Source organism: Cannabis sativa, chromosome 5, assembly GCF_029168945.1.
Source record: "Cannabis sativa cultivar Pink pepper isolate KNU-18-1 chromosome 5, ASM2916894v1, whole genome shotgun sequence".
Lineage (NCBI taxonomy): Eukaryota > Viridiplantae > Streptophyta > Magnoliopsida > Rosales > Cannabaceae > Cannabis > Cannabis sativa.
In genome coordinates this window covers 24,934,553-24,944,418 of record NC_083605.1, presented here as the reverse complement: position 1 = coordinate 24,944,418, position 9,866 = coordinate 24,934,553, and the positions used below count along the sequence as shown (strand labels likewise).

General features: G+C 29.9%; 1 protein-coding gene and 1 long non-coding RNA gene across 2 annotated transcripts; both read right to left on the bottom strand.

Moving 5' to 3' along the window:
* Nucleotides 1-3,872: 3,872 nt before the first annotated feature.
* Nucleotides 3,873-5,900, bottom strand: LOC133037856 (uncharacterized). The gene is made up of 2 exons (XR_009687839.1): nucleotides 5,572-5,900; nucleotides 3,873-4,849 (listed from the first exon to the last, which is right to left on the bottom strand). It is a non-coding gene; the product is annotated as an uncharacterized LOC133037856 (long non-coding RNA).
* Nucleotides 5,901-5,946: 46 nt separating this feature from the next.
* On the bottom strand, nucleotides 5,947-9,549 carry LOC115702211 (uncharacterized). The gene is made up of 2 exons (XM_030629660.2): nucleotides 9,040-9,549; nucleotides 5,947-6,910 (listed from the first exon to the last, which is right to left on the bottom strand). The coding sequence occupies exons 1-2, from the start codon at nucleotides 9,196-9,198 to the stop codon at nucleotides 6,395-6,397; spliced, it is 675 nt and encodes a 224-aa protein (XP_030485520.2). The 5' UTR covers nucleotides 9,199-9,549; the 3' UTR covers nucleotides 5,947-6,394.
* Nucleotides 9,550-9,866: the final 317 nt, after the last annotated feature.

Below are 9,866 nucleotides of genomic sequence, written 5' to 3'. Positions count from 1 at the left end.
TTGCATAGTATACTAGGGTTTATAAGTACAAGTTTTGGCCCACTCACTAACTTGTGCAACAAGTTTTCTCACACGATAGTCTAAAATTTTTTTTTGATTGAATTTTTAAATCACATTTTGTTTAACTAAGAGAACAAAATTGGAATTTTTGAAACGGATAATCGAGTAAAGAGTTATGCGCGTTTTAGTGCCGAAAAATGCAAGTTTTGAACCTGCCTGATTTCGGCCTACCTATTGAAAATAGGTAGTCCGTTTTTTGTAGATAGGTAGTCCGTTTTAAAATAGGTAGTCCGTTTTTCCCAGGATTCTTTTTGAAAAATGTGCTAACGGCTATAAACGGCTAGTTTTTGTTCCTAGACTATATAAACTTGTTTTTCACTCAAAAATTAAGGTTGGTTGAGCTTCTATTCATCATATAACATCATTCTAAGTGTTCTAAACTAAAGAGTTATCATCTTTTCATAAACACACCAACCACACACACTTGAGCCAAACTTGTTCTTATCTTCTCTAGTGTGCTTGCAATTCTCTCTAGGATTTTACTTTGTTTTCCATCTTATTAGAGAGAGTTTGCTTTGTATTTCAAAATTACATATTCATTGTATTAAGAGGTGAGGTTGGCACCGGTAGAAAAACAACTCGGTTGTAGGTGAGGTTGACACCGATTTAGTAAACAACCCGAGAAAAGTGAGATTGGCACTTCAACAATCCGGCGAGGTTGATAGTCCTTGGAAGAAAACTATTGTGAGAGGTTTGGGAAAAACCTTGGTGAAAAATTCCCCGGTTGTAAGGGTTAGTCAAGCCCGTTAACTTGGCTCGATATTGGAACTCAAAGCTAGGTCCATAGCTTTGAAGACCAAGGACGTAGGTGGCATAGTTCTACCGAACCTTGTAAAAATCGAGAGTTTGCATTTTCTAATCCTTAAACTCTTTACTTTACAAGTTTGATTATTTATCATAATATATTGCTTGCCATATTACTTGCTTTTATTTGATTAAGTGGCTAATTGCTTAATTTTGTGTTAAAAGTTTTGATTTACCGAAATTAGTATAAATTTCCAATGCACCCCCCCTCTTGGAAACATATCTTGGGCTAACATAAACATAGCACTGTGAGTCGACAGACTCAGTAAGAAAAGCATAATCATAAAACATACATAATACCGGGTTATGATCAGACGCCCATACCCCTGACCATAACCCTAACTGCCGTGTCCCACAGGATACTGAGTCCCGAACGTTCATAAGACGGTACTATTGACAAGTAACAACCTATACTCGGTACACTGGTCATACTCCAGCTGCTAGTCATACTCTAGCCTAACCGATGTGTTACAGTATCAGCCTATACTCGGTTCACTAGTCATACTCCAGTTGCTAGTCATACTCTAGCCTAACCGATGTAATACAGTCAAATAGCACAGTACCACCAACCCTAGAATCAGCCTATACTCGGTATACTGGTCATACTCCAGTTGCTAGTCATACTCTAGCCTAACCGATGTGATATGGTCGGATGGTACGAAGCCAACATACATATCTAATGTAATCTAACAGGCTTCCTAACATGCACGCTAAACATGTAATATATATGCATACTATTATACTAATCTTACCTCAATTCTGAATTCAGGTGTGCCGGTCAACCTGAGTGGAACTATCAACTCGGCGAATTACAGGCTCCTAAACCGTAACAATCACAACACCGATAAGTGACACACTAAATCACAATCGGGACAAAGGTTTTAAAACCACTCTTAACCTACTGCAACTTAATACAAAAATACCCCAAATTAGCAAAGAACAAACTGCCTGAAAACCCGAAACTAGCACGAAACGACAAGTTGAGAAAAACTTGTTTCACACCCTACTGCAAAATCCGGGTAACCGGTTTTACAAGCAGTGTAAAACCGGTTAGCCGGTTTTACCCAGAAAACCAACAAAAAACAAATCTCCAACCAAAACATTTCCAAACTCAACCAAACTTTCCAAACCTGCTAATTAGACCCTAATAAACATTTTCCAAGTGATAAAACAGAGCTTCATGCACAAAATCAAAATCCACCATTAAAGCTCCAAGCTTTGAGTTCAAAACTCAAACTTGGTTAAACATCACTAACATGCATTCAAACCAGCTCAAATCTTCCTAAACATGCAAATAAAAACTTCTGATAACATAGGAAATCGACCCCAACAAACACAGCAGCAAAACTTACATTTTCATTTTGAAAAACCATAGCTTTTGAACCAAAAATTCTCAAACTAGAACAAGGATAACTAGCATGCATTTCAACCTGTCTAACTCACTTAATTCAGCATTTTAAATCACAAAAACAACAACAACAACTAACAGTAACAACAACACCAAAATTAGCATGCAATACTCAACTTTTCTAAAATTTCAAGAAACTAAAAGAGCAAGATACTTACCAAGAGTTGAGACTACAAGAACCTTGATGAATTAAGCTAGAAACACACAAAGAATCCCCCCCCAATCTCAGCTGCTCAAAATCGAAAAGAGAGAAAGAAAGAGAGAAAGAGAGGTTTTGCTTTTCTTTGATTTTTCTTCTAATTTTGTAAAATAAAAATAAAGAGTTTCAATTATTCATTTCAGCTAATATAACACTAATAAATCAATTATTTTCACAACACTAAGTCCACTAAAGGACAAATAACATTGGGGCAAAAAGACCATTTTGCCCCTCCACACTAAAATAACATAAAGGGCACTAAAGGGGGTATTTTGGGAAATTCTAAATTCCCAGCCAATCCCGACATTCCCAATGTCTAATAAACCGTCCCACAATACTGAAATTCTAAATTGTGATTTTATTGAGCCAAACACCGAGTTCCATGTTGCCGGGCACCGAAAATGCAAAATCACGAAATTCACTATATGACATAAAATGCATTTCAGAATTCAAAAATAACAGCATAAATAATTATTTAAATATCTATAAATAATTTTTCATAATTAAATATGATTAACTGTTAATTTCCAAATTAAACTAAGCGGTCTTTACAATTCATATCGTATAATCTTAATTCTCTTGTACATCCTTACAAGATTATACCTTCTCCATATGAATAAGAAATTTTCAGATATTTAATAATTATACTCTAATAATTAATATATCATTTATCTTATAAGTATGTTTCATATATTCTCTAATATATTATCTATTTATCTTACTTTTAGGGCATAATTCCCAAGATTAGGATCCAGATCCTAAAGTCAGTGGCTGCAATAACTTATGTTGTTAAGTTAGTTAGGGAATAACTAACTTAACCAACACCCCTTTGAGCAAAATCTTCACGTCAGCATAAGTAGGAATGCATTTAGGAGCGAGTATGAATGCTCCCGGAGTCAAGGATCAAGACACTCGTTGAAGGACCTTCCCAGATAGGAAAGAGCCTGCTGGAGTCGACTACCTAGGACTACCTTTCGGGAGGAACAACTACCTATCTAGAACTCCTTTCTAGAGAAGAGCTAGCTTTCATAAAGACCCTCCCAAGAAGAACCAGAAAACCTTCCACGACTGACTTCTGCGAGTTCACAACTTTGTAAGTAAGAGTTTTGGAGAACTTTTTCATTTGAAATGAACTATACCACAATATATATACTAGCAAAAAACTACGTGCGAGGCACGTATACTCAATTTTATGCTAGGCTTTTTCTATGTTATTTGAAAGTGAGATTATTATTGAATACTGAATGCAATATATTAGTGTTTAAGAAAGCTTAATGGTTTAAATATGTTCTTAAGTTAATCCAAAAATAAACTAAAAATTGATGTTTCAATACTTAAAGAAACATTACTTAAATGGGGGTAAGATAAAAAGAAAATTAAAAATCAATCTCTAAATTGTTGATAATTGAATATAACATTAGTCTAAAAATTATAGATAAGAAAACTAATGATAGTCATTGGTGGATTTCAATCTTTATTTTCTTTGATAGAGACAATAGTGTAATTTTTGTATTTTTCACTTTTCATTCTAGCCGGGTCGCATATATCTAGATTATCCATTTTTTCTTTGATAAATTGAATACGGTAGTGTCGACAAAGCGGCGGTGTTCCTGCAAACAGTGATGTATTTTCATGTAAGATGATTAGACATGGTGTGCATAATTTATTTAATTAAAAAATCAACTTATGAAAGGCATGTAAAACTATTTAATTTTTTAAAAACTACACCTCTGCAGTATATTTCATTAGACTAAATAAATGTGAACTCTATAATCAGGTTAGACTTTTTTTATTATTATTTAGTTTGAGTTCACATTTATTGATTCAATACATATTTTGTTTTATAATTAATTAATTGTTAATCAATTTTTTTTTATATATCGCTATAATTTCTGTTTCTTTTATTAATGTGAAACTTTAGCCTTAATTAGTTCCCTTCTAGCCCAATAAAATTAAGCCAGATCTACTTCTCACTTCCCTTTCATTATATTTTAATTGATGTTTCTTTATGTGATTCTTTATATATTCTCTATATATTTTTCTAGATATTTAGTCATTGTTATTATTAATGATTTAAAATTGAATTATTGATCTTAGATATTAATTGATGATCAGCATTATTATTAAAGATAGTGTTGGAGAACTTCATCCACTGAAGTGTGCCCGAAAGCATGAGGAATTCCCGCTGGTGATAAGATGACAACGGTGATTTGAGCGCCGCACTTGACGCACAACTCACTCGCCTTCTTGAAAAGCCCATCTCGTCTCTTAGAGAAACTGACAACCATATTAGAGGGTTTTTTTTTTGTTGTTTTTCGTTTTTTTTTTTTGTTGTTGTTGTTCTTCTCCCTCTTCCAAACTTCTCTTACCCATAGTACCTGTAGGAGAAGAAAACATAAAAGTATTGTCTTGGTTCAAAACTTCTCAAAACAGGGTAATTTGTAATAAACGATAGATAAATTAAGTTATCAATATATCCCAAACGATCAGAAAAAGGAATTCAATTCAATTTGACAAAATCAAACTCGAGAAACAACCCAACCGATATCAAATTTTCTATCGTAGAATATAATGATCCGCTAACCAAACCCTAAACAAGAAATTAGACGTTTGGTATTCATCGTGAAAAGAAATAAACGTACAATTATTATCAAATATAATCACATAGTGACTTCATCAAATAGTATACACACATATATACTACTACAATTCTTTTTAAACTTATTTCAGAGAGGATAAATGAAACAAAAGAAAACTTACAGTAAAAACTCTGAAACGGCCACAAAATCAATAAGAAAAAGCCAAAAACCTAAAAAGCACAAGTGTTCGGTAGATAAAAAAAGTAAATAAGAAAATAGATAAATAAAATCACGGAATTCATTTTCTATCCCTAAGATGAGATCAAAACATAAAAATAACATGTATCATTATGATTTGTAAGGGGCAACGAGAGCATACAAGCAAACGAGGTGAAAGAGGAAATAGCAGAATAGGAACGCCGGACTGTAAATTTTTTTAGTCTATTTATCAAAATAAAATACAAAATAGCATGTATTTATAGTTCTAAGCAAAACCCATAAAAATTTTGAAGAAAAAATACCTCAACAATGCCTTAATCAGATCTGTGACTCCCTTTCTTCCTGGTTGCGACTGGAAGTCGAAAAAGGAGAGAAGAAAAGATTTGAGGCTGATAGACTCCTTCGACTCCTTCGACTATTTTGACAAAATAGCATATTATTAACTTGAGTACACTGCCAACGCCATGAGCATGCACAAGATTGTTTGCTCAAATCTCCTCTCCGTATCAAATCTCCGGTTGTTTTCTTTTTAAATGGGTTGTGATTCTAGAATATCAGTTCAAATATCAATTCAAATATTAATGAGATTTGTTTTATTATTATTTTATTATATATAAATAATATTTTATTATTTTATTATATATAAATAATATTTTATTATTTTATTAAATAAAAATAAAAAGTCACCCATGAATTTTCATAAACCAAGAATTTCAGTTATATAGGCACACTTTATATAGAATAGATATATTAAAAATTACTTTGCAGGGACTTAAACCCTTGCCATGAATATCAGTTAACTCAAGCAATACACAAATTTTGTTATTTGTAGTTTTGCATTAATTTAAATTTTTTACAATAATTAACTAATATATGTATACAAACTTTTATTGTTTTTAATATTTGGGGTGCAGCTGCATCCCTTGCCTATATGTGGGTTCTGCCCTGCCTCACACCTAAGCATACATGTGTTAAAAAACATAGAGCTATCTTATAAATTGATTTCGTAATTACTGAATCTGTTGATATAAGTTGAGATATAGAACTTAAAGATCTTTTGACAAGGCTCTTGTGTGGATACAATGTCTAATGGAGGAAATTTTTTCTGTGACTATGTCCCCCGTCTCATTTATGACATTTCTTACGGACAATATTAATGTATCTTAGAAAATCAAGGTCATAGAGCCACCAAATCATTGCTGCAGATGAGAATATTAATGGCAAAGGACCAAGCATCCATAAGAGAAGAGGAAAGGATAGCCAGAGCAAGCGATTTCCAATAAGAGCCAAAAGGTTACCACGTTCAAGAATCACTTTTGGAAATGTAAAGGACGTAGAGTCGTGATCAAATGAGAAAGCTGTTATCGAATAATTTGCGTCCATGAAAAGTGCAAGGGCCGAAGAACTGCAGAAGAAGCTAGATAACAAAATGAATGACGTTGAGGCGTACTTTATAGCGACGATTTCATATGATTTGGAGCCGAGAAGGGCATGGTTGTGAAGATGGCTTGCTTTGTAGGAATTATTTGATAGAGCTGCCAATGCTGTGTTTACTAGAATCGCTACTGAAGCGTTGAAAATTGAAGCCATTTGGGTGTTTCGTATTGTTTGGACTGCCAGCATACTCTTCCTTTCACCATCCTTAACCAATATTATATATATTGCACTAATAATAATGTTAGTAACTCTACATCATCAAACAAGACAATAATTTTATAAAAAGAATTGTCTTATATTTTTAAATGTCTATATGATTCTGCCAATGTCTTGTATTTATGTACACTAGGTTTTTATATTGATGATCTCAGCGGTTTGATAAGCATACCCAATTATATATATACTGATGTTATAATTAGTTTTTTTTAATTAAATTTAATTAGGTGAAGTTAAGTGTAATACATGTATATTTAATTTTTTTAATTAATGTATTTTCTTAAAAAAAATTTAAAATGAGCTTTGATATTTTGATTTTTGAGAATTTTTTTTAACTATTGGAGTAATTTCGGTGTATATATGACTCCTACCAATAATTAATACTTTATATAATCATGACATATTAAGTTTGACTTACCTTACAAATATAGTTTGACTAAAATTATTTTCGATTTTGATATTAAAAAATAATTTATATAAATTATATTTCAAGATCAGTTTGACTTACTTTACAAATATAGTTTGACTAAAAATATTTTCAATTTTGATATGAAAAAACAATTTATATAAATTATATTTTAAGATCATTTAAAAATTATGCGAAATGCATCGATCCATAAAATCATAAAAATCATTAGATTTCACTCCACTTATACAGTGGTCAAAAAGAAAAAAAAAATAATAATATAAGCACACTAAATATGACCAGAAGACTAATATAAAATATTTAAAATTAAAATTTGCTTACATAAAATATCTATAATATTTTAAGTATTTTAAATTTCATTTATTTTTTTTATATAAAATATCTATATAATTTTTATCTACATCATTTTTATTTTTAAATATATATAATAATATTATAAAATTATAATAAAGCATATTTTGTTAAATATTATGAAATTCTGTTAAATTAACGTATGAAACCAAAAAACATCGTTAAATCAAGAATTCTGTCACATAAACACATTTTATATCAGGGCCGTCTTAAATATTTTGGAAGCCCTGTTCTAATTTAAAATTTGGGCTCCTACAAAAAAAATGTAATTTATAAGTAATATTTTTAAATATTATCATTCAGTTATATATTTTGCAAAACACCAAAAGATTCCAACTATTTATAAAAATTGTTATTGATTCCAATAGAACAAAAAAAATATAAGAAAAAAAGAATATAAAAATTTTGAAAAAAAATAATAAATAGCAGTAATAGATTTTTTTTTACTTAAAAGCATTAATAGAATCGAAATGAGCTTTGGGCATTGGGATAGAAATGACTAATGACAAATTCTTAGCTCTTTCAAAAGTTAGGTTCATTAAAAAAAATTATTGGGCATTAAAGAAAAAAATATATTGGGCCCTTTATTTTTTTGGGCCCTGTGCAGTAGCCCACTTTGCACTCCTTCATGGCCGGCCATGTATATTATATATATATATATATTAAATTCAAATAAATATTGATTTAAAAAAAAAATCATATAAATATATTTATCTTGTATACAATAAAGTATTTTACAATTTAAATTTAAATTAACTCAACACTATCTCTTATATTTTATCTTATACCAAATATGGTTATATAATATTCCAATACAATTTTAATTTCATTGCACATATCTAAATATATATATTTATATTACTATTTTATTTTTATACAATAAAATTAAAAAAAATGTTTATATTTTTTTAAAAATTATCATTGTAATATCTTTATCTATTGCAGTTATAAAACAAAATAGTTTTTTTAATTATTATATCTTGTAATAAAAAATTAGAGAAAGTGAATAATATTTCTACAAAATAAAAAATATAATAAAATTTAAAATAGGACCTTTAAACAAATTATAATAAATAACACATTTTGAATATTATTATGTTTTATTTTTATAAATAACACTTAAATTGAATATTTTTTTTAGTAAAAAATGATTTTATTGAATGAATATATAACATAAAAAAAATAATAATTATATAACTAATATATATATATATATTAAATTAAAAATTAAGAATAAACTAAAATGTATAACTTATATATTTGAATAATGATTCTGGCAAGAAATATACTAATGTGTCAATTGATACGAGTGACTGCTAGATTTAACATAAATTATTACCTTCATTATGTCTGAAAGTAACACTCTTTGTTGATATGAGTTGACTCCGATGATGGTATTAGAAGGATACTTCTTCAAGCAATAACAAAGATAGACATGGTAACCCACCATAAGCAAAAGACTCAAAGGCACAAAAATTGCGTCTAAATAACCAGCCATTTTTCTTTGATAAGGTCGTGTATGTAATTAAAACACTATTAATTTAATTATATGTGAGTTTGGCTAAAGCTAGCTATGTATATATATATAGCGTACATCTTTATATGCACGAAATACCAACTGCTTCGTTTGGATCTCCACAAACTTTGCCTACCAAATACAAGAATTGTGTTGTGCATAAATATATATATTATATATATGTACATACATGGAAGCCCTTGAGTGGGCTCCTCACTAGTCCACTTTCACATTCTCATTCATTAGTAAAAGGAGTACTATCGTATTAATTGGCTCTTGTGTGTAGTTAGCTTCTGGCTCTTGCATTGCATGTACTAGTGGAGTTTTTAGGTACTGATGATCAGCTACGTCGTCCACCATCAAATAGTAAACTTTCTCCTTTTATTTTCTTTATTAATTTTTGTATTAGTAGTGGGATAATGTGTGGTGTGAACATTTTCAAGATTAATTTTATGTATATTTATGTATATGCATATAAAAGGACTAGTGGTTATCACTCAAGGCATATTATGTTAGAGATTTTATTACAATGGAAAAAAATCAAGACATTATAACACTATTGCAATATAATAAAAGATCAACAAAGAGATTAAATAAATGTTACAACAACATAATATACAATATATATACACTATATATATTATATATAA